Source organism: Falco peregrinus, chromosome 2 (genome assembly GCF_023634155.1).
Source record: "Falco peregrinus isolate bFalPer1 chromosome 2, bFalPer1.pri, whole genome shotgun sequence".
Classification (NCBI taxonomy): Eukaryota; Metazoa; Chordata; class Aves; order Falconiformes; family Falconidae; genus Falco; species Falco peregrinus.
Genome location: NC_073722.1, coordinates 113,243,598 through 113,267,890, shown reverse-complemented (window position 1 = coordinate 113,267,890; position 24,293 = coordinate 113,243,598). Strand labels below are relative to the sequence as shown.

General features: G+C 43.3%; 1 protein-coding gene across 3 annotated transcripts; it reads right to left on the bottom strand.

Annotated features, from left to right (window-relative positions):
• Nucleotides 1–4,611: 4,611 nt before the first annotated feature.
• SLC13A5 (solute carrier family 13 member 5) lies at nucleotides 4,612–23,943 on the bottom strand. 3 transcript variants are annotated; one of them, XM_055795817.1, is made up of 14 exons: nucleotides 18,595–19,378; nucleotides 15,626–15,765; nucleotide 15,358; nucleotides 14,848–14,940; nucleotides 14,621–14,757; nucleotides 13,972–14,186; nucleotides 11,846–12,017; nucleotides 10,557–10,679; nucleotides 9,802–10,014; nucleotides 8,919–9,040; nucleotides 8,511–8,629; nucleotides 7,086–7,247; nucleotides 5,738–5,875; nucleotides 4,612–4,988 (listed from the first exon to the last, which is right to left on the bottom strand). In XM_055795817.1, exons 1-14 carry the CDS (start codon nucleotides 18,697–18,699, stop codon nucleotides 4,860–4,862), a joined length of 1,869 nt encoding a protein of 622 aa, XP_055651792.1. In that variant the 5' UTR covers nucleotides 18,700–19,378; the 3' UTR covers nucleotides 4,612–4,859. The 3 variants fall into 3 exon arrangements, with proteins under 3 accessions (XP_055651792.1, XP_055651791.1, XP_005233092.1); XM_055795816.1 differs by lacking the exons at nucleotides 14,848–14,940; nucleotide 15,358 and adding an exon at nucleotides 23,704–23,943 and having other exon boundaries at nucleotides 15,637–15,765; nucleotides 18,595–18,702; XM_005233035.4 differs by lacking the exons at nucleotides 14,848–14,940; nucleotide 15,358; nucleotides 18,595–19,378 and adding an exon at nucleotides 23,704–23,941 and having other exon boundaries at nucleotides 15,637–15,765.
• Nucleotides 23,944–24,293: the final 350 nt, after the last annotated feature.

Sequence of the window (24,293 nt, the reverse complement as noted above, 5' to 3'; positions counted from 1 at the left end):
TCCAACACGTTGTCAGAAAATGGTTTTTTTGGCTACAATCAAGTTACTGCTTTTTCAAGTAGTAACATACCTGAACCAGAAAACAGAATATGAATGAACCAAAGACTGGGTTTGGGCGAGATCAGAACTCAGCCAGAATGAATCATTCAGCAGATGATGCCTACTAAAGAGGTGACCTGTGTAACGTAGCCCTACTTCAGACTTAGGGCTCAGAGAGATCTCTGCAGCAGGCCAAAGAAGAACATACTCGTACCTAAGAGAAAAGGGGATGACTTTTTTGTCCACATTAAGCTTCGGCCTGTTTCTGTCTGGGTACTTTTTTCAGCTTGGTGACTTCTAGACCACATAGAGAATGCTGAAAGGTTTCTTCTCCATTCCACAGATCTTGATGTTCAGCACACAGGCAAGAAATACCATTGCCTTCCCTTTGTAGGTTTTCCTGTAGTTTGGTTGTTCAATGAACCCATTCACACATATGTAACCATTCCCAACAGCCAGTACTTTGTGGGAGTAAGTCTGCACACAGGTACATGGCTAGCAGGAGCAAACCCTGTGTAACAGCAGCCCATGTCATGATTCTGCAGGTTTGTGACATTGAACATCTGCAGAATGTGTATTAGCAACTTGGTATTTTGAGAGAAGAAAGAAAAAGTCAAGGACATTCTATATAGTGAACAGAAAATAGGAAAGCATTAATTTAGCTACTTATAGGCAGCACTGCCTGCTGTTATGCCAGCTGGACAGCTGACATACACATTAACTGCTGGGAATCACACTCTGTCCACGTAACGATAAAACAGGAACTGCTAGTTCAGTGTGGCTGAGTAACCCGTCCTGACAAAGCCCATGCTGAAGATCCTCCCATGTTCTCTGATGGCTCTGGTCGTGCATGGTTTGAAAGCAGGGGACAAAGGGATTTCTTTATGCCACTGCCTCAGGACCATCATAACTTTGGCAACTAAACCAAACACCCTTTGATGAGAAATAAAATACATGCCATGCAAGACGAGTATCTATCAAGATACTTATCCTGCAGTGCTAGAAGGGAATTTAACCTACCACCACTAACAAAGCCATTGTCCTTCCACTGTAAATAACACAGATATTTACCTAGGGCACTGGAACAAGACGACATGTGTGCTTGATGCTGAAGAAAAGCCTGTTTGTATCTGTTATATTGGAGAGTTTGTACAAGGTTAATTCTTAAAAACTAGTTGTGTTTCTTAAATTCTTACAATGTTTTACTCTGAAATGAATGAGACAGCTTATAAAGTATGGCACCTGATTTTGTCCCACCTGAGCATTTTCAAAGAAGGAAACTTGAGTATCACTTAGCTGAGGAAAGAGGAGGAACCACTGATACACAGGTCTGAACATACTTAAAGCGGTATCCAAATCTCTGCTTTGCACTGGTTCTCTGTGGCGTGTACCCTCCTGGATCTTACTGGTGCAATACCATACCACAGTGGAAGCTAATGCAGAAGCAAGTGGTCCCCTGTTACACAGGAAACAATCCATGCCAGAGAGGAGACAGTTCTAATTTTTTATTTGCCAGGCTCTAATTCTGCAACTCACCCATTTAAATTAAATACAAATCAATCACAGGATGTCATAGAAGTGTCTCAGAAAGAAACATTTGCTAACTAACAGGACAGAGAGGTGGCACATCAAATAGACCACAGTTATAATAAAACCTGCTTTCTTTATTATCCCAAATGTATGTTCCCACTGCCCTGGCACTCCTGTCAATAAATCACCCTGTGTGACCATTGATGAAAATAACATTTATTTTCTACTTGCACAGCAACAGAGGGAAGCCCTTCTCTCGTTGAGATGAGGGCACCTCCTCCCCTTCAAAAAACTTTCAGAACATTCCTTCCTGCAAATGGGACAGGGAAGAGTCTGTCCTGTGGCTTTTAGCTGAAATCAGTTTTAGGGGGTTTTTGATCTGCATGGATCCCTCGGCCGCCTAGCTAGAGGCTAGAGAAGTGAACTTGTGTGAACCTCATGAAGTTCAACAAGGCCAAGTGCAAGGTCCTGTACATGGTTTGGGCAATCCCAACCACAAATGCAGGCTGGATGGAGAATGGATTGAGAGCAGACCTGAGGTGAAGGACTTGAGGGTGCTGGTTGATGAGAAGCTCAACACAACCCAGCAATGGCGCTTGCAGCCCAGGAAGCCAGCCATACCCCGGGCTGCATCAAAAGCAGCGTGGCTTTTGTAGCAGGTCAAGGGAGGGGATTCTCCCCCTCTACTCTGCTCTGGTGAGACCCCACCTGCAGTACTGCATCCAGCTCTGGGGCCCCCAGCATATGAAGATCATGGACCCCAGCATATGAAGAGCAGGTCCAGAGGAGGCCACGAAGATGATCAGAATGTGGAGTGCCTCTCCTATGAGGACAGGCTGAGAGAGTCGGGGTTGTTCAGCCTGGAGAAGAGAAGGCTCCAGGGAGACCTTAGAGCAGCCTGCCAGTACCTAAAAGGGCCGACAAGAAAGCTGGAGAGGGGCTTTTTAGCAGGGCTTGTAGCAATAGGACAAGGAGGAACGGCTTTAAACTGGAAGAGGGCACATTTAGATTAGATATTAGGAGGAAATTCTTTACCGTGAGGGTGGTGAGGCACTGGTATACGCTGCCCAGAGCAGCTGTGGGTGCCCCATCCCTGGAAGGGCTCAAGGCCAGGTTGGACGTGGCTCTGAGTAGCCTGGTCTGGTAGAAGGTGTCCCTGCCCATGGCAGGGGAGATGGAATGAGTTGATTTTTAAGGTCCTTTCCAACCCAAACTGTGCTGTGATTCTACAATTCTATGAACTGAGACAAGCAAGCTGAGTGTTATCCACCCATGCAAGCTCCACTCTATGTTATTTGCAATAGTGAAGAGCAAGCACCATGAAGTACCTGACAGCGGTAACATGTCATACTGCAGAGTCCATCAGAAGGCAAAAAAAGTCCCTTTCTCAAATGCATTTAGATACCTACAGATGCAAATCAGCATTGTGGTGACTGCCAAAGCACAGAAAGTGCTTAACTGTTCCTGATTTCAGTTTCTTCAAACAAATACTGTGATAAGCTTCAGGTGGTGACAAATGTCTGTGACCAAGTGACTTCTTGTCACGAGAAGTGACCTCTTGCTTAGATAGACTCCACAAGGGGAACAGTGTTTATCCACATGCCCCACCATTCCATGGAAGGGGTATAATAAGGCTGCGCCACATGGAGCCAGCTGGGTAGACAGGGTGCCACTGGAGGCACCTGCACACAAGTCAGTGGAGAGTTTATGGTGCCCAGCACCTTGAAAGAGCATAGAAGATAAAGGCATGAAAATCAAATCATTCTTAAAGTAGTTTTCTGCTCAGAAAAGCACCTGGTTGTTTTGTGGATAAATACTTTCATCGCTTTTAAAGACAAAAATGTGAATAATTTTCCAGTTCTATAAAGAATATTCATGTTAATAACAAAACTTTTAAATATCCTACACACACCGCTATGCTGGAGGCCAGATCTTCTCACCAGAATTCCCTGGCCAGAATTCTATGATTCTATAACTTCTACCTTGCACCACTTATGAGGTGGGAAATCACCACGGGTGAAGAATTTGACGCTTATGTCCTCACAACACCCTTGTGAGGTAGACAGGTACCATGACCTCTTCTTCAGGAGGGGAAACTGAGGCAAAATGAGGTGAACTGACTTGTGAGAGGCTGCACAGCAAGTCTGAGAGCAGAAGTCAGGTTATGCCCACAGATCTTTCTACTGTATCACGCTGCCTTACCTCCTGCCTAACTTCATCTCCAGGGCTGAATAAAAAGCATCCACATATCAGTGACAAAATACATCTAGTCCAACAGCAGTCTTTCTGTAGACTAATTCTGCTTTGGAAACGACATAAACAGGTGCTACAAGACACTTTTCTTACAGGACCTGAATTCCAAAGTACAGAAGACAACTCCCATTGCTGTCAGCCAGCACAAGCCCTAATAGCTGGGCCCCTAAATTTTTACAAGGCCTTCAATATGAGCTTTTCTCATACCTTATCTCCACTCCAAAATTCCCAGGTTAATTAATACAGCACATCAGGGGCTAATCCAGGAACTTTCACAATAGGTGTGAAGTCCTATAGGCCACTGGTCATTTCCAGGCTGGCACCAACAAAACACTGCTTGGCATGTGAAACCACATCCCGTGGCCAAGAGAGTGAAAGGCGCCTGGCCCTGCCAGTGCCACAGTGCAAGAAACACAAAGCCAGCCATAACTCATTATTGCCCAAGACATCAGCTGAATCATGATCAGCATGGAATTATGTTATCTCAACTCTCAATAAGGGTGTCTAAATGCAGTGAGATTTGGGAGTGAAAACAAGGCAATGAAAAATGTGTTGGATGTTGACTTGGAAGGATTCTACCACGTTTGAGGCCCAACTAAAACATAGCATAACTTCATGTAACATAACATACCCCTTCTTTCACTAGACAAGTGACAACAGGAATTACTCCATACAGCTGCTGACTTGTGAATATAAGTAACAGTTAATGAATTTTCAGTCCCTGCCTGAATGCAGTGTTCAATGCTAATGATTTACAAGTACATACCAGTGATACGATAGTTCAAACCATTTGATACAACAGCCTGCCTTCTCTTTATTTAAAGTTCCACAAATTCTAAATCTTGACCTTGACTGGAGGCACAACGGATCATTTGATCATGCTTATGATCCAGACACAGGATCCTTAGGGTGATGTGTGACTCCCACAAGGCAGCAAACACCCGACACTGGATCTGAAGTGGTGATGAGACTCTATACAGGGCTTTGGGCAATAGAGAGTAGTATTATTCTCGTTTAACACATGAATTCTTCACTGTTCACTGGTTAGTTGTGCTGTTTGCCCAGGTTGGGAATGTGTCCAGCTCAAACATAGGTCTTCCCCATGTGTTGATGGCCAGTGTAACACAGAAGACTCCAATGATGTTCATCACTATTCCAGATCTAACCTGTGAGGACAAAAGTCCAAACCAACAACAATAACCAAACACCAAAACAGCAAATTGCAGCAAGGCCTACTTGTACATATGCAAGAAAGACACATGGTCAAATAAAACGCAGAAATAGCCATTGTACCCACCGCCCTATGTTCTTGCTTAGGTGGAAATACCAGGGAACACACTGTGCAAAGCCTTCGAACACTCTGCTATATAACTAGTCTTGGAGCTTTAAAGCATGTACAAGTTGCTCTTATTAGTTAAAGAACAACTTCTGCCCCCTTCAAGTCTCCAGTTACAAAACCCATAGTGTTTGGGTGTTCAGCACAGAACCTGGCACTGTGTGGTCTGGCAGGCAATCAGAGGACCAGAGCCTAGGGCAACTGATTGTTACCTTCTGCTTTCAGCTCCAGTGGAAACAAGGCTTCAGCTACACTCGCCAAAGCCCCAGAAGACTGGAAATCACTGACTGCATTTTAACCCTTCAGTGTTTAAGAGATTTATGACTTGTCAGTTTTTAATTTCAATTGGGCTGGGCTGTATGACTGCCAAAACCTTTGAGAAAGGTACTGTTACTTCAGAGATGCAAATCTTTATTGCAGTATTAACACTGCATAAGAAAGGGGCATAGGGTGGTAGTTACAGCCCGTAAAAGCTCCTGGTACTTCAGAAATACTTGGCTGAGAAAATTACTCTCACCACATTTCAGGATAAAGGCAATGGAGAGCTTCAGATAAAAGACCAAGCAATTATCATCTTACCATATCCAAAACACGGATGTGGCCATAGGAAAACACTATTGCATTTGGTGGCGTTGCCACAGGTAGCATGAAGGCAAAGGAAGCACTGAGAGTACCAGGCAACATAACATACAATGGATGGATCTTGACAGATGCAGCCTGCAATAAAATGGAGAGAATATCACACTGGAGCTGTTCCAAAAGAAAAGCATAAAGAGCATTTCCCAGACCATTGAGACACACAGGCTCATTTAGTTTCCTGGTATTATATCACCAGAGTAATTTGCAAGCATTTTATTCTGAAATCCACATGTGTTTAAACATAACTTTGCTCTTGTTTCCTGTCCCACAATACTTAAAAACAATGCTTGATTCTTTATTGTTGTTTGTTTTGCTCTATGGTATAATTTGGAGTTCTGGTCAAATTTATCCAATGATCTTTTCTTTGACCTCAGACCACACTTTTGCCAGGGTAACACAGGGATGTGGTTATAATTACTAGGCATGTGGAATAACACTCTTCAATGTTATATAAACTCTGTGGGACTCAGAATTTCAGTGCTAATTTAAGTCTCTAATAGCTTAGCAGCACCTTCACTGAGATTTTACTTTGATGAAATAGTCTAGAATAAAGTGGTTGTACTTTCCAAATTAAAGAACAAAGTAACTTATTTTTTCCTTTATGCTACAATTTCAATTCTGCTCAGAAAAGGCAGCAAAACTTACCAGGTTTTCCTCCATAACTTTGAAAATTTTTCTGGCTTCCTATGGAAAATGACACATTCCTAATTACCAGGCCTACCACCTTCTGTATTCTAGCATAAAACCATGAAGAAGAAAGAATCATTCAAAGGGATGAATAAAAGTTTTATTTTGGTTTGAGTTTTGCGTGTATATTTTTCCAGTTCTGAGTTGATGGTTCAAATACAAAATGACCAGAAATAACTGATGCTTGTTGATCTGTATTACGAAAGTGATTTGCGCTTCACTTCCTCCAGGGCCAAGGGATGTACAGAAGGTTTGAACTGGTTTCCTTCTCAGTGAGGGTTCCATGGGATAGGCATCCTGAACTAGCTTCTTCCCCCAGAAAGCTGGTTCTCAGGCTTCAGGCATACAGGTAGGGCAGACTGGAGAAAGTTTGTATTCTCACTTTCTGTCTACATATGATGCTACAAACACAGCAGTGAACACTGGCTAAAATCACTAACCATTATGGTATACTGTCAGATGGACTGTTTCATTACTGGCTTTCACATTAACATTGGAGCAACACTCAAGGCAATAAATACGATATTGCTTTGCCACTAGAGACTGTCAGTTAAACTCTGATCTCCCAGTTGATAGGATAACAGCATTGAAGTAATCTTACCATGGATGAAAAGACAGGTAGGAAAAGGGTGGCTGTGGCAACATTACTGGTGCATTCAGTGAAGACAGCTATAATAAGCGAAAGTACTGTAGCAATGGCCCATGGTGGGATTGATCCTAATGGAGTCATTTGATGACCCAGCCAAGCTGAGAGCCCAGAGTTCTGACAAGAAAAAGAAGTGGTTTTCAGTGAGGCTTAGAACCCATAGGTCATGAACAGGGAACTCATGTCATGTGTAACATTCCCACCAAATAATGCTAAATGACTCCTGAATTATATAAGCACCACCTGGGAAAGCACAATGATCTGTCACAAACACTAGAAGAAATTGGTTGCCAACTAGATGTAATACTGAGTCCCACTTTCCTGATTTTTCTGGAACCCAAATGCTTGCTCACACTTGGGTTACAAAAAAAAAATACGTTTTTTTGCTGAACAGAAACAAATATTGCTGAAGCAATTGCAAATACTTAATGTGTTGCTCAGAAGTTTCCTAGAATGTTTTTCTAAGGTTTCTGAAGATACTGATACTGTTATGAATGCTCTCTTGTAGAAACAGGCAGGCAATGATTGAGTCAAACAGCTTTACAAAACCTTTGACTTACTGGCTTCTAAAGCTCTGGAGCTTTAATAATGTAATGCATGGTGTGTGTAGATGAATGTTAGGTCCTAGAGCTTTATTTTGCCTCATGGTTTAAAACCACCTAGCCACAACTTAGACATGATTATGAGTTTTCCAAAAGCATGGCACTCTTGATAGCTAAGGCTTGCTTTGATTTAGATGCAGCTTAGCAGTGATGAAGGAAACAATATGGTTCACCTAAAGATTCCTTCCTGTTTTGGGAATTCAGCTGCCTGAATACAGATTCCTGAACGCAGGATCAAACCATAGGCTTATGGAATGCAGTGTATTGCCGGGCAACAGCCACTGACAAGAAGTTCAAGAAACCCCACTGTACACAATTTTGGAAGATATCTACCCACAATGATTTTCTTCCTCACCACTTCAGTAGTGGTTTGGTTTAAATCTGAAGATACCTATCCTTTAAAAAAACCTCAAATGGTTCTGAAAAGCTTACAAGCGTTATCTGTACTTCTGTTTTTCTAGATAGGGCTAGGATCAGGATGACAACAGAAATAAGGAAGGATGCTTTTCTGGTCTGTCCAGCCAGTAAAGATCCCAAACTACTCTGCAGTCTCCAAGAAGTAAGAGAAATTGAAGACACGTGGTCAGAGCACACCAATTCCTGAAAAAGAGCCACAGACATTCACCTCACCTCCCAGTTTTTGCTAATTTGGATCTGCCTCCAGATCTGAACATCTCTACTGGGTTTGGCTTTGGGTGCATGCCCAGTAATACAGGACTAGATAACAAACCAGGGAAGTTCGCCTTTGACTCAGAGAAAAACAGATGTCAGGACATACTGCGCTTGCATCAGCCAAAGCAAAACCTCCTCCCAGCAGCAGCACAATGCTCCAGGGCATCTTCCTCTGAACCACATTCCAGTCTAGCAGCGGGGCTGATAAAAATGGCTTTTTTATATCTGAAGTGAGAAATGAAAAGCAGAACATGTTTTAGGAGAGTGAAGACATTTTGTCTCCTGTTCTATAAGATACCAGGGAAAGACCCAACAGGCAGATGCATATTACTGAGAAACCTGCACAGGTTAAGTGTAATAACACACATGGGCAGCGACAATGCCCCAGCCCTGCCCAAGAAGCGAGGGAAGTGAGCTACCCATAAAAACTGTGTGCAAATCCAGAATATGTTTCTGCCATGTTAGGTGGAGCTGGCTGACAGTTTCCTGGTGTTAAAATTCCTCTTTTAAATACCTTCTTCAGTCTGTTCAGGGTCAGACATGCTTGGATTCCAGCCTATGAATTTGGGTTTATTAGCTGGAAGGATAAATAGTAGCAGGGCAATGAACACAGCAGGAGCAGAATCAGTAATATACCTAAAGAAGAGAAGAGAATACCGCTTAGAAAATAGACATCTTTCTCCGAGAAGCTGGCTGCCTTCCAACATTGCAGCCACTGCTCTGTCATCCTGTTTGGGGCTTGTACATTAGCAAAATGGGTCATTGGTTCATGACTGAGGTCTCGCAGACCTGCCACAACACAAACACAGTAATAAAAGAAACTAGCTACAAGACACAGTAATAACTAGTCACAGATGACAATGGCTTGTGGAAGCAGGGTTCCTCCTCTGTGGTGAAGCCAATGTTCAACACTTGTGTCTCAAAGAAAGATGTGAAAAGAAATGGCCTGAATGACAGTCCTATCGCGCTTTTTATGTTTTTTAATATGCCACAGGCATTATGCAAAGAAGCATTCAAAACACCAGATCGATTTCCCAGTGAGTTCTAAGCGATTGTTTAGAGGTGATATTACCAAATATTCAAGTAACACCGCAAGTGATTTGGGCTCATACAAATAAAATACTAACATGTGTACCAGTGTGACTGAGACCAGCATACAGAATTTTCTCTTCCTTTAGGAGGTTCAGCCTGCTCCATGTCCCAGTCTCCAGCCTTCACTGCAGTACAAACTGTCAAACAATAGATTGATTGGTGATCTCATGCACAAATGACAGGATCAAGCCCAGTAAACATGTGAATTCAGATAAGGCTGGCATGAATGACACCACACTCAAGTGGAATGGGAATCTGATTCACAACCAAGAGGGCACAAGATGAAAAAACCATAAAAAACTTACTTTTCTCCTTCTGGGAAGAGCCTAGTGGCCCAGCCTTTTACAAAGCCTGGGTGTCTGGAAAACCACAACAGAACCAGCAAAAGAAACATCAGGAGGACATTGAATTCAGCGTAAGAGATAGGGCCTAATTTCTTCATTTCTGCCTTCAGTACGTTGTATGCAGCTTTTTCTTTAGCAGTCCTCTCTGTCCCACAGCCCCAACTTTTTTTAAAGCTTTTAGAAAAAGGGAGAAGAAAATACTGTAAGTATTAACATACTAGAGGGATTTAACATGCTTGCCATTCTGAAGCTGTCACTCCTGGGGACAGATGCAGACTACAGCAGAGGCCAGGAACAAAGAAATGACAACAGTGTCGAAGTATTTCATGGGGACATGCTAGTTCTCACAGAAGAATGGGGTCTATGAATGGATGTAAGCCTCTGTCCAATTTGCAACAACCTGGGATGAAAACCTCAGCTTTGAATCAAGGGTAGCAAAACAGATATGCTAACTCTCCTAGGGTTGAAATTCAGATGTGAAATTGAAAAATAAAAAGGCAATTCTGTCTGAACATTAAGAATGTATAAAGCTTTTGCCTTAGTGCAACTCCCATGAACACAAAAGGTTTCCAGACCTCAAAAGTTGTTGTGAAATAGAACTGCTCTCTGCTACTAAATTAGTAACTTGTCAGTGCATTTGTTTTATCCAGTTTTCTCAGCAAGCTGATCTACTTTAGCTGACGGGTTTACACAATATCATGCAATTAAATACTCACTTGAGTCCCATGAAGGAGCACTGTAGCCAAAGCCAAGCTAGTACCAACATCAGAATCATGTTTGGGAATGCAAACCCAAACCAGGAAGCAAAATTCACAACATCGTTATTGTTGGGGTATAACCTGAAAAGAAAAGAAAGATGTTTTCTGTATGAATGTAAAAACATCTAGTAATCTACTCACCCTTTAATATGCGCTAATGACAAATATACATGTAAATCTAGGACAATCATTACAAGTAATCATAGGCAACATCCATAGCCTAACTGAAGTCAATAGGATGGCAGCCTGGATTTCAGAGCAGAACTTAAATGAGCCTGTTTTCCCTGTATTTTACATCAACGCATATAGGAGCTCATGTTGATATTTAGGTCTCAGTAAGAAAAGCACTGCTGAAAGATCTCCCACACGCTCCAGGTACCTTTCATTTCCAACATGCCTGCTCATTTATCCCAAGACAGGATGTTCTTTCTTCCTCCCTGCTCATTCTAATAAGAGAGCAAGAATTATCTTTCCTGAAATTAATAGCTGCACTTCTGCTCACTTCAACAGAAGACAAAGTTGCTAGCTGGCTTAAGAGAATGAAGCCAGTGTTGTAAGAACAGCAATTTTTGTTCTTCCCTGTGTCCACCAATAATGTCTACAGGAAAAATATCAATAGAAAATTTCCAGCTGGGTGTTAAAACCAACAGGTAATGTGGCAGCTGAAGCTGAAGTACTCCCAACAGAAGGAAGCAATGTTGAGGGACTGTTGTGGAGTCTTCACAAATTGCACTGTAGATTAGGTTGTATTTAAATCAGTTCCAAAACTCAGTTTAGCAAAGAGTATTTTGTGAATAACTCCCTCCCTTTACAACAGAATCTGTACAGTTTCCACAGCCACAGCATGGACGAATAATAATATTACAGGAGAGGCTAAGCCATTTTTAGCTCTCTTTGGTGTGCTTACAAGAGTCAACCATACATTCTTCTGATGCTCTTCACTACAGTTCCTCTGCTGATGTGCTGCAGTTCAGTTGAAAAAGAGAAGGCAGAAAAAACAGTATCTCATGATCAATCAGCTGTCTGCTGATTACCAGCAAGCATATCCAAGTTTCTCGGGAGACCTATAATACCAGCACATTGCTGCCTAAAAAAGGCTGAGGCAGAAAAATGAAGCCAATCCATTTCTCAGTTTATCAGCTGGTTATTGCTTATAGTTTGAAACTGGAACTGTCATCTAAGACTAGTCAGTTGGTCACAGAAACGGTAAGATCGTATAAGTAAAAGAAACAGCAAGAATGACTTACTGATTCATCTGGCCTTTCAATACCATGTTTGGTCCTGTTCCAGTGAGTGTTGCAGTTCCTCCAATGCTGGCAGCGTAGCATACACAAAGCGTCATTCCCTTACATATACGCTTCCTCATTTTCTTTTCCTCAGAAGATCTAGGGTCATCAGGGACTTGTCCATTGCTTATGACTAGGCACAAAGAACATGACTTGCTTCAGGTAAAGTTAGGGAGGCAGAGAGTTCTGGACAGGGTCTGTAGGCTCAGTGCTTCCAGTTTGTGCATGCCATTTATTTTAATTTTAAAAACCCCACAGATATGTCCCTAAATACTTAGAACTCATGTTCACGAGAACCTGAAGAGAGAGGCTGACAATCTGGGTCTACATGATCCAAGGATGCCGTTGTCCATATCAGTGCCACAGAGAGGCTTACCACAAGCCAGATATTGTACTCACTGGAACCATTTCAATACCACAGTAAGAACCCAACTAGCTTTAACGGCTGTGAATATAGGCAGAAAAAAACCCACCCAAAACCAAATTCTTGCCTGACATAACTGTTAAGATCAATATATTACGTTAGTTTAAATCAACCGTGAAATTTTGCTGCTGTGTCCATTGTTCTCTGATGTTAACAGTCTAATCCTGAAGTCTGACTGGACTAATGGAGCAGAATAATGAAATTTGGCAATTACAACCACTCAACAATACCAAAGGGTATTTTTCGCACACATTTATTACCTTCACTACATGTTAAAACGAATTAGCAAAGCCAAGCAGATCCTTCTAAGTGAAAGAAAATCAGCAAAATTATTATTACTAGCCTTAGAGCGCAAGTCTGGTTTTGGGAGTCAAGAATCACCATTAAAAAGAACATTTGCGAAAATGAAAACTCACCTTTAGTACAACTGTTCAGAAGCTAGAAATGAACAACCTCACAGAGCATTCTGTGACTAAATGGCATTCTTTTGGGCTTGCACATCTTACATGAAGATGGTGTCTGAGCTTTGCACAATCATAATGCATTCTCCCTTCACAAGTGAGGTAAGAAATGAAACAACCAAAAAGCAGAGATCATGGTTGTATCTAAACTATGCCCCCAAGGTCCAAACAAATATGGCAGTTATGAGTGAATCTCATAACAGAGCAGTGTCTGGCACACATAAACACCCCTCTTCTACTCTGTGTCTTCCATGGGCATGTAAGCCAGAAAATGAGCATGGTGTGTCCCAGGCAGATGGCTTGAAGTGTATGCACTACCAACTAGTATGCACTACCAACATTTGCACCCATTCTTGCACACAGTCACACAGGGAATCATGGCAGATTAACATTCTAAATCAGTGAAATCACATCTCCATGAAAATCCCTAAGACAATCCTTCCCCCTCTGAAAGAGAAAGGCACCACAGATTTGATGGTATTTGATAACACAGCCCGCTGTAACAGCACAGCAGAGCAGTGGAATCAGAGGGACTGAGTTTGTGCACATGGTTCAAATTAAGCGAAACCTACTGCAGAACCACAGCACTGACAGAAAGACCTCGTAGAGTCAAGCATCAGGGTAAGATCACACTTGAAAGTGTTCCAAAGAGTAGTTTGTCTACTCTGAGTCAAATGACACCAGCTCCTCTGTTCCATGTAGCTTTTAAAGTATTCCTCTTTCTTCTCCCCACCTCCACATAAAATCTGGTCACTAAAAAGATATTTATTACTCCAGAACCAAAATAGGTTGCATTTGCAGAAAATTTTTCAAACATTCCTACATGGCTTAGAAGCTGAATCCCCACTGATAATCACAAGATTTAGAAAGTGGGATGCTGGGGGCATGGATAATATTTCCCACAGGATATGCTTTTCACTTCCCTGAGCAGGCAGTTAAGTCTAGGGAAACTATGGGAGGATGACCCCAGCTTGAAGGAAGGATCATAAGAATCAGCATAGGACCTAGCACTAAACATAACAAAATGGCAGCCACCAAAATTGGAAGCCATTTTGTAAAACCTAAATGTCGTGCATTTAAGAATTTTCAGTCAGGTTACCATCCTCCTTCCTTGGAAAAGGTACAGAGAACTCCTTGTAGGTCAGGGAGCTCTGAGTGCAGCAAGTTCAGTAGAACCAACTCACTGCTGAGTAGGCACTTACCATGTACTGAAGTGGGATCTGATGCATTCTTTTCCTCCAGCTCAATCACTGTATTTGTTTGCCCAGTTGCTTGTTCCATCATGGTCACATCATACTCTGTGTTGTCCATTTGATCCAGGACAGCCTGGACAATGGGAACCATCATAGCAGTGGTGGCTGTGTTACTTATCCACATGGACAGGAAAGCAGTAACTATCATAAATCCCAGCATGAGGCTGAAAAGAGAGAAACAGGCAGCAGAGAAAGGAGGAAAGAAAACAGATGCTGCTAGGCTTTGCAGTGACTGTAAGAGTAGAGCCCACACAGGGATGTGTAGTGTCCAGCAATACAAAGCAGGGCCAGATTCCCTTCTAGGACAGCTCTGCCACCTTCACTGGAGGAATCCTAGAAAGCCATTTAGCTCCTCAGTCTGTGCATGATTAATTCTGTCATCATTTTTTCCCCGGAGGAAAGCATCTAGAATTTAGCCAGATGCTGGTTTTGGTTAAAGGACAAATAAACTGTTCCTGCTTCCAGACTTCACCTCTGGAAACTCTGCACAACTGCAGCTAAAGAGGTTCTTGAAGGTTCCCTTCTCTGCTCACAAACACCATCCCTAGGCCTCTGCTAAATTGACAGAGGCAAGGAAGAAGTAATGTAATAGTCTTACAGTGCAGGTTTCACCCCAAGAATCAGCAGGACCCTCAGCGCAATCCTTTTGTGAAGGTTCCACTGTTCAACAGAAATTGCAACAATCAACCCTCCAACGAAGAGCATGTTTGTATCATTTAGGTACTGCAAGCACACCTGAAAGACAGAGGAGGTAGGTCAGGGGCCCAAATTCTTCTTGCTAGCTTCTCTTGTACATTTGCTTTCCATCTTCTCAAAGCCATTTACTGCACCAGGCCCCATCCCAACACTGGCAGAAGGGGCAGTTGTAGCCTCAGAGCTACCTCCAGTTTCCTGAAGCCTTGATTCCCTGTTTAAGTGCTGAACTGTCTAGTGTAGGGGCTTATTGTGCATCATGAACCTTCTTTTTGGATCGTCAGGAGTAAATAAAGTACAAAATGTCAGCAGTTTCCTAAAACTGCTAAATTATTAGGGGCTGAAAGTATTGTGTCGGTACTAGAAATGCTGAGCTCCAAAATTAATTTCTCAGCACCTTTAGCAACCATACCTGCCCTTACCAGGTTGTTGGCCAGTAGTGAACCTGGACTGCAGTACCTAAATACAGCCTCTCTCCCTTGGACTAAAGTACTAGCACAAACAGCCAGAATGAGCTTTGGAGTGGACACAGTGTACTTGCTGGCATCGTGCTGTCTAACCCTGTCAGAAGTTTGTCCCGTGCATTTTGAAATCTCCCAGAGGATTTGTCAGCACCGTATTCTCATTGGACGGGTTATGAACACTCAAGCTGCTGGCACTAGTAGGATGCTCTCCAGCAGGACCCACGCCCAGAACCAGACCTTCCCTTCTACCACCTCAAGCCCACACCCTTAACATTTTGGCCAAATGTATATTAGTTCAACATCTTTCCATACAGGAACCCTGAATATTGCTCAACCTGTTCAAAAACAGCACCACAGAACCGGAGAGCTTTCGTATCAGACTTGTTTGCTAAATACTGACAGGGGATGAGAGCAATGGACATCCCTGTATCAGATCTGGATTGAGCAAGGTCCTTACTGATTTAGAGCTCTGAACTCCAAGCAGTGGGAAAAATACCACAGGCATGAGGGAGGTAACAGCCAGTGGGATCACTTCGGTGCACCAGTACACAGCCATGATGATGATGATATATGCACACTTGGCCTCCTGCAATGTAATGGAAGACACATTTAAGCACAGAAAACTATTCTTAAAGATAAGAAACACATTTGAAGCTCTTATAAGGGGCCCAAACACTCCATTGTATGTAGGTTAACTGTTATGCTGAAATAGGTAGCAGAGACGTGAGGATTTTAAACTTGTACTTTTAAACCTTGCTCTGAAGTCACTTGCATAAAAAGATCTTTTTGACCACAGTGTTTGGTCTGATGCACCCACACAAAATTTAGGGTGTGAGAAAAGCAAACCTTCCACAACTACAATGTACACAGCTTGCAGTGTGCAATTACCCCTTGGCAGTTGAGGTAAGCAGATTTCACATCTAGGAGCCGAGAAGTTTTAATGGTGTTTGTAGATTTGGGCACTTCTATTTTGAGTTAATGATTTTTAAATGGATGGCCAAATTTCCCAGTGTGGATAATTAACTTGTCTAAAATTCACAGATCTTCAAGGTGTGTCTAGTAACACACCTGAGCTCAGAAACTGTATCACTGAATAATTTAAGTGTTCTTAGCTTTTTTAAGTAAGTCTGAAAGCAAAACTTTTACCTTTTTTTTTTCTAATGTGACTAAGCACATTAAGAGATATTTAATTACTTTCCCAAATCATACTGTGCTTACCTACTAAGGGGATTCCCTAGATTAAAGATGTTGTAAACTGTGTTTTTATGCTGTTGATCAGGTATTTCTGTAACCTAGCCTTTCATCGTTTGTACTTTCAAAGTTGTTAGGAGAAGCAAGCATTCATTAGCCAACAGTAAACAGTGTTTTAGAACTTAAGTCAGTGTTCTGTAGTTCAGAATTTGCTCATATTTAGAGTAGGTGTTCATAGGAGTTTATTCTAATACAACAAATGGGACTTTATTGCAAAAATAAATGGTGTTACAGTGACATTTAAAAATTGCTGTAAGGCAATATTTATAAATAGGGGTGTGTTTTCCTTCACTTTGTTGGGAAGTTTAAGAATCAGAAAACAACTTTGTAAGTAATTTGAATTTTTTTTCTTCAGTTTTTGAGGAGATTAACTACAGCACAAGGTTTGAAAAAATATTTCTTCAGAGACTAAAAGATATCAGAAAGATCCTATTTAAGTTTCTTCCTTTAATAAATATGAGGTGAGCTCATGATACAATTTATGCTGTACCACAGTAACCAAGTGCTAGAACTGACTGTGGTTAATCTGTTGCCAGTATGAAAGACACAAAAACAACCCTAAGTGAATAAAATTCACAATACGGAAGAAACACTGGTTTTGTACAGTGGAGAGTAAATAATTTATGTGAAGTTCAAAAATACAACCATGCTTATAAATTAACTCCAACAACCACAGCCAATTCAAACAAGCAAAGATCTGGAAATAAATATATATCTGTATCTCAATCTACATATATATCTATCTGTGATTTATGGGAGTAGTCACAGAATGTTTCTTTGGTGTCTTTGTACAGTTGACAGGAAACACAGTGATCTGCCTTCTCACTGAGAGCTGTAAAAGCAGTCACTTTTGTGACTCTCCGATTGTGAAATACTGTAATTTCCCTGATCAGATTGATGACACAATATTCCTACAAATTCCTGGAAAACTGAAGACATACTTGGGGGTTTTTTTAGGCAAATTATCTTTTCTAGTATTGATCAAAGTAGTGCCAGGAATTCTTCCTTCTGTAAAAGTACCGGCATTCAACTGAAAGTAACTCCTGTTACTTAGGTAAACAGAATGGGTAGCAATTTTCTTTATAAATATGCATGACATTTGCCTGTACTTCAAAATACACTGAGCAATACAGGTCACTCAGAAGAAAGACTGTTTTAGGCATTAGAATGGCCTCCAAAGCTCTAGCAGGCTAAAATACTGTAAACTGAGCTTTCACATTTTGCCAAGAAGACTACAAGATATCAAAGACCAAACTCTTCACCAGGTTCCAATTGTATGCTGGTATAACTCCACTGAAAGCAAAGGAGTTCTGCCATTGCCATTATTGGAGTAAGATGGGTGTGAACTGGAGGATACTGCATTTGAAACCCTGTTACGATCACTGCATAACACAGAATGCATGGCTTCCAATGCACCACTGATGAAGAATGCCACTCAGCAACGCTCTTGAAGTACCTCAGAGGCTCAGCAGCAGAGTGAGCTGGAGAGTCCAGAAGTCCTGTCTTTCAGTCCACTGCCATCATTACTAGATAATGCAACATACAATTCTAAATGTGCAGGCCAGTTATGCATATATTTATTTGGCCCCAAAAGAATTGCATCTGATTTGCAAGATGGGTTGAGTCTGTGGGAGCCCCATGTCCTGGCAGTGGCACAACCCTGAGGATGAAGAGAGATCGGCACAGAGCTCCTCCTGCAAGTTCAGCTGCCTAGTGCCAGTGCCTGAAGATCATTTGGGAGTGAAACCTGCAACACACGCTCCCGAGATCTGGGACCGAGCAGCTAGCTGAGCTGCGCAGAAACGCCTCGGGGAAGAGGTGGCAGGAAGGGTCTGCTTCAGCCCACTGTGGGGAAGCGGAACGGCCCTGGCAGGGATCAGCACGGCTTGCTCAGGTGGCAGCGGAGATGCTGTGGCGAGGGCAGCCTGGCCGGCCCGCGCTGCACGGGGTGCCCGGGGCACGGCCCCGCACGAGGCAGGCAAGCAGGCTGGGTGCCCGGCCAGCCTGGACAAGGCCCGGCGTGGGTGGCTGGCACAGCGGCTCTTGGGCAGCAGGGCCCAGACCTGGGGGGCGGGGGGTGGGCTCCAGGGGGGTGGGCTCCTGCGGGGTGTTAGGGATCGGACCTGGGGGCTCTATTCCCCACGTGGGCCCTGCAGGCACTTACCCGCGTCGGCACAGCGACCGGCAGCGGCAGCAGCAGCAGCGGCGTGAGGAAGAGGATGGCGAAGGACCGGTACCTCAGCAGGGGCCGCAAGCAGGTCGGGGCCATCTTCTGTGGGGATATACGGTCAGGGCGCCAGCAGGAGCTGCGGCCGCCGCTGCCGCCTTAAGTACGGGGCGGCGGGGCCGCGGCGGGAGGGACATGGCGGGGGGCGACACGACCCGCCCGCGCCCTGACGGGACACCGGGCTCGCGCCCGCCCTGACGGGGCCGTCCGCTCCCGCCCTGAGAGGACACCGGGCTCGCGCCCGCCCTGACGGGGCCCGGGCCGCCGGGTAGCGGTGCAGACACGGACCAGGGGCGAGCGAGTCTCCGGGGGGCCGCCGGCCTGGCGCCAGCCCAGCGCCCCTGCCCTGCGCCCAGCCGTGCCACGTCCCTCCCCACGGGCGGCCGGCGGCGGCCCGGGAGGACATGGTGCCCGCAGCCCCGCCCCGCCCCCCGGGAGATTTCCTCAGCCTGATCCAGACCAAGTCGGAATCGCCGGGCCGGTCCATCGTACGGGCGCTAGGACTTTCCCCACTCCTTACGTCCACCTCTGTGCCCAGGACCCTCCATGAACAAGGAAGGCTGCTTTTAATGGCTATGTATCAAGCTATCACACCAGTTCTGAGGATGCTTTAAGCAAAGTGTCCCTGCTCATAGTGCCTGCAGAAAGTTGCCAGTAAACACGGGTTCTCATAGTGTGTATTTTATGCAGGGACCAAAGTGCTGACACCGGCTTCTCTCCGGTACTGGACTTTGGGGAGGTGCTGACGATGCCAAGGGAGGATCACCTCTTACTCGTGTACGCAGTGGTGAGGAAGGGCTGAGCTCCTTTAGGGAGACGGAGAGTTAAAACCACAGCAGGGGTCTCCCCAAACAAAGGTCTGTGCAGGCATGCATGGCTGTGTTCTACTGCCTATTATTTTGTGAGGAATTGTGTGTCTGCAATCCGGGTTAAAAATAACCCAGAAAGGTTAACTTGAAAGGTGATTTTTAATGTTGTTCACCTCAGTGATCTGATCTGCAGTGTAGCCACTGAATCAGAAGTGATGGCACTACTGAAAGGGCGGCGAGCACTATCAAGATGGCAGAAGGGAACAGCTGGAGGGACTGGAAACTAGGCTGAAGACAGAATTTTTGATATTTTATGTTCTGCTTCTGGGATGTCAACAGCCACCTGAAATGTGGGGCAGCATAAATTATATCTTGACAATTTGATCCTGCAGTCTCTTAGTACAGCCTTACCAAGCAGTCATTCACAGAAGTAAAGAATTTTAGATTCCACAGCAAGTAATGAGGGAGCTCTGACTACAGCTTGCACTATTTGTCCTCTGCTGACCAGGGGAACTTGAGTGACAGAAGTTCAAAACAAGACACTGCAATGTTACTGTTCTGTTTGTAAAAGCAATGAATGTCCACTAAGGAAAATAGTAGCCAACCGGATCTGGAAAAATTCCCAATCTTCAAACCTTTAGCAGCAGTCCCTCTGGGTAACTTACCAACACAGGGGAAACTTCACACCAGTGCAAAGCCTAGCAGAAAGTGGGGAATTGGCCAAAACTTGCATTCCTGTGGCTAGTCTCCAACAAAAAAATGGTCCCTAGTCAACAAAGAAAAAGGACTACAAATGCTTAAATAAGAAATTGCAAAGAGTTAACTCTAGAGGAGTTGTACTAAGGTTCACTTTGATAGACTAGTGCAAATATCATTTGCTGTCTTCTTGTTTAAATGAGATGCAGCACAGAAAAAATAAAGAACGTGTGTTGATACCTTTAGATGGACTAATCTGAAAAGAGACTTGCTTGTACCTGGGAATGAGATCAGGGACTCCTGTGGGCAATTCAATTAGCCAGTCCATGCCTCAGTGCCCTCTTTTGTCAAATACAGAGAAGAGAATCATTATTTCCTTATTGTGCAGAATTATTGCAAACTTGCCTTCAGTGTGCCATGCAAAGTACACTCTATGATATGGAACAAAACAAAAAAAGAATCAAAGAAAAGAAGCATCTGAATAATAAGAAATCAGACTGAAAAATAGTGGAGTACCCTCTTCTGCTGTTCATATAGCAACTGTCAAGCAGAAGGATGTACCTTTGGGAGGAGAAGGGGAGACGTGGGAAACACAGTGTTCCCCAGGGTTCTTTGAGACAGCTGACTTGGGACAGGGACAAGAAGACAGTGCAAGACTCCCAACAGATTATGGAGCAGGAAGGAAGGAGCAAAGGAGGAAAACAGGGATATGTCAGTCAAGATCAGGAAGTACCTGACCTTTAAAAATAAATAGCTACCTCCCAGTTCTTCTGGTGGTGTTGCCTAGTCAGTACCTGTTGAATGAGAGAAGGAGATCTAGGAACAACACTGGGCCCAGATTTGAAAGAAAGCATGTCTAAATCTCCTTCTGAGACCCAGGTCCCAAACTAAGTCACTGTAATCTTTTCATGAATCAAGACCAGCACTGATAAACTGAGTTTAGAAACCTAAATTTAAAGGCATTCCCAGCACTTTGACTAAGCAAAAGCTGGGAAAAATCTTAAACATGACCATGGAAATAAGCAACTTTATTTTTTTACTTTTTTTTTTTTCCCAAAAGTAGACTCCTTTTCTAGAGGTTTGCTTCAGGAGGAGAGCAGGTTGGTTTGTTGGAGTGAAATATTTGTTCATGAAAAATGTCTGTGCTGACTGCTGAGAATAAATCGAATTAGTGCCAACTACAGTTCCTGTGGAAGTCTCCTAGGAATTCAGCTAAACTCAAGTAAAGCAGCTGGCTGTTGCAGAGCAGCAAGGTCAAAATCCTGCACTGAACTGAACCTGTAATCTTGAAAGGTAAATTCTGACCTTTTTTTACCCCCTTGCTGAAGCCATCCTGCCACTGCACACTTAATGTTTAAGGTATCTCCATCACTATTTTATAAACCATTGGAGGTTTATATGTGTCAATTTATGCTCTACTCTAAGAACCAGGAGGCTGAGAAGTTGACTGAATCCAGACGTTAGAACCGTATATTCATATATCATCACAAACAACACTAACCTGGGCAGGAAGACGAATACTGAGGGAGGACAAGACAGAAGTCACCTACATTCTGTGATTCTGTGATTCAGCTAAAGGGGTGGGAAAGCTGTGCAATGCATAGTCAAGATGCAGGAAGGGCAGAGCGTGACTAGGTGACATGGGGGAAGAGAGCAGTTTACAATGCAGGCCAAAGCTGGGTACTGCTCTCCAGGGGATCAGCATGCACCAACAGAGAGAAGCACAGAGAACCATGTTCGATTTGGCAAGCCTTCCAGCTGTTCCCTGTCTCCCTCAGTCTATGCTTACAACTCAGATATATTTGGCACTGGCTGGATACGAGAGTGCTAAAGGAATGGCATCTCTTTCACATAATTTGCCCATGAGCTTCCTCTTCACTGTGCCAAGGAGAAGGCGGACAAAGCTTTGGCTGCCTGCTTTACAGAACTAGTCTGACAGCCAGGCAAAAGGAAGCTGCAGAGAGTCCATCGTGCTTGCAAAACCTCCAGCAGGAGCAGTTTTAGATGGTTCAAAGAGAGCATTCAAACAAAACCTCCCACAGCCTGAAATTCAGCTCATGCTAATTAAGCACTAACTGCAGGCCTTCAAGAAAAAAGAATCCTTTCCTCCAGTAAGTACTGCTCGGAACATAGCAGAGACCAGAGCAGTATTTACAAACATGTATGTGAGATGTGTGGTTTCTCAGTCTTTCACTACTGCTTTAAAGACAGTAGATAAAATTAGCTTTTGGTTGCAGATGCCATTTAGAAGTGGGAGACTATAGCAGCCTTTGGGCTAAATTTTGATACCCTAATGGTGAATTAATATGTTTCTCTTACTCTTCTTGGTACTAAGTTTCAAATCAGTTTACAAAGGAACTCACATCTTTGTGTTAAAAAAGAGACTTAGGCATGGGTGGTGACATGAGGTGGAACCAGGACTCTTGTATCTGAATCCCTTTCCCTAAACACCACTGCTCCCATTTGCTGCTGTGCTACCTTAATAAACACAGGTATTTTAAAGCATATCAAGAACCAAGGGTATGATGCAGTAATAGAGCTGAGCCTATCTCATGGCTCATTGCCACTGACCTGCCCTGGCTTTCTTGCCATTTCTCTTCTGGTGGCTCTGGGGCTTACTGGAGTTTAACATGACAACGAAAGCAGAACATTTTTTTGCTGAGCTAGTGAGCTGAACAATGAAGTGTTGCACCTGAGTCAGCTCAGGAGACTGGGCCACTTATGGCTGGGAACAGGAACAGCTGGGACAGGAACAGCTGCACCTTTCAAGACAGCACATTCATAGATGAGCTTGGCAGCATTGTCAAAGCACACACAGCATCTTGCAATCTTCCCTTTTGTACTTCAGATAGAAGATTCAATGATACAAACTATCATAAAGAGTTCCACTCAGAAGTGGGACTCTGCTGAAGACTGGTTAACAAAGGCTGACCTGCATTGTTTGGGTTTGAAGAAAGGGACTAGAAATCAAGTCCTCTTGGAAGGTAGGAATCCCAGGGTCATCAGTCCAGGTGGAAAAATTGGAAAATAAAAGATTTTAATACAGTTTAGGTCGTTCCCAGGAAGCTGCTTTTCTGATATATCTTATTCATTACAAGCCAATTATCCCAGTTACTCCTGTTATTGCTGGATAGGGATGGTCTGTGGCAAGGAGGCTTTACAGGTAGCACTTGATTCCTTTAATTACAGATATACGTATTTTCAGCCTCTAATTCAAATGCTGTCCAAGCACACAAGTACAGTTTGCCTGTTGTAAAGCAGTCTATTTGACCTAGATAACTGCTATTTCCTCTCAAGACAAAATCTCTCCTCACATTACATTTTAAGTTCTTTCATGTTGCAGGCTCCATCCAACACCCAGAGCTACAAAAGTTAGAACAAAATTATATTAAACAAGGACTCTTAAGACCTATCATACTTGACACTGAGAAACAAAAGTATAAACTGACCCTGAGACATTCTAGGACTTAGCAGAAAAAGAAGTGTCTTCTACTCAGGCCATTGAAATTAATATTTAAAAAATAACCAGCTCAGAACTTACCTCTATGTGATGCTTGACTTAAAGAGATGCCTGGAAGAGGTCTTGTGTAATAATGTTATGCACTGGAAAGTTTACACAGAATTTAAATGGAAAGAGTTATTACCAGCATTCAGAGAAAATCACTGTTTCATTACTTTCTGTTTTCCCTCCAATCAGTACTTCCAGCCACTGCCAGTCTACTGTGTTGCTTTAGGAGTATCTTTCAACTAAGTTCCCAGTGGAGCATCTGATATTTTTCCAAGAAAAGCTTTTGAGATTCTGAACGAACAGTCCTTTCAGTACAATCCCTGTGCCCAACAACTTTCCGCATAAAAGCCCTCATTATGAATTTTGAGTCAGTGGGGTTTTCTCAGTCAGTGTGTATTGCTGATCAGGCTTTCTTGACCTAGAATTGGTATTTTCCGTATAGTTTGCATGAAGCCCTAAAGCATATTCAAATGCTGTGCAGGCTAATGACCACAAAAGAAAAAAAAACTCAAAGAAAATCACATTTAAAATTTTGATTCAGAATTGGCAACTCTGTAACTTCTCCCTTAGCTGCCATCTCATTAACATATTTGTTCAAAAGCCTTTTCTCTGCTTGATTACAT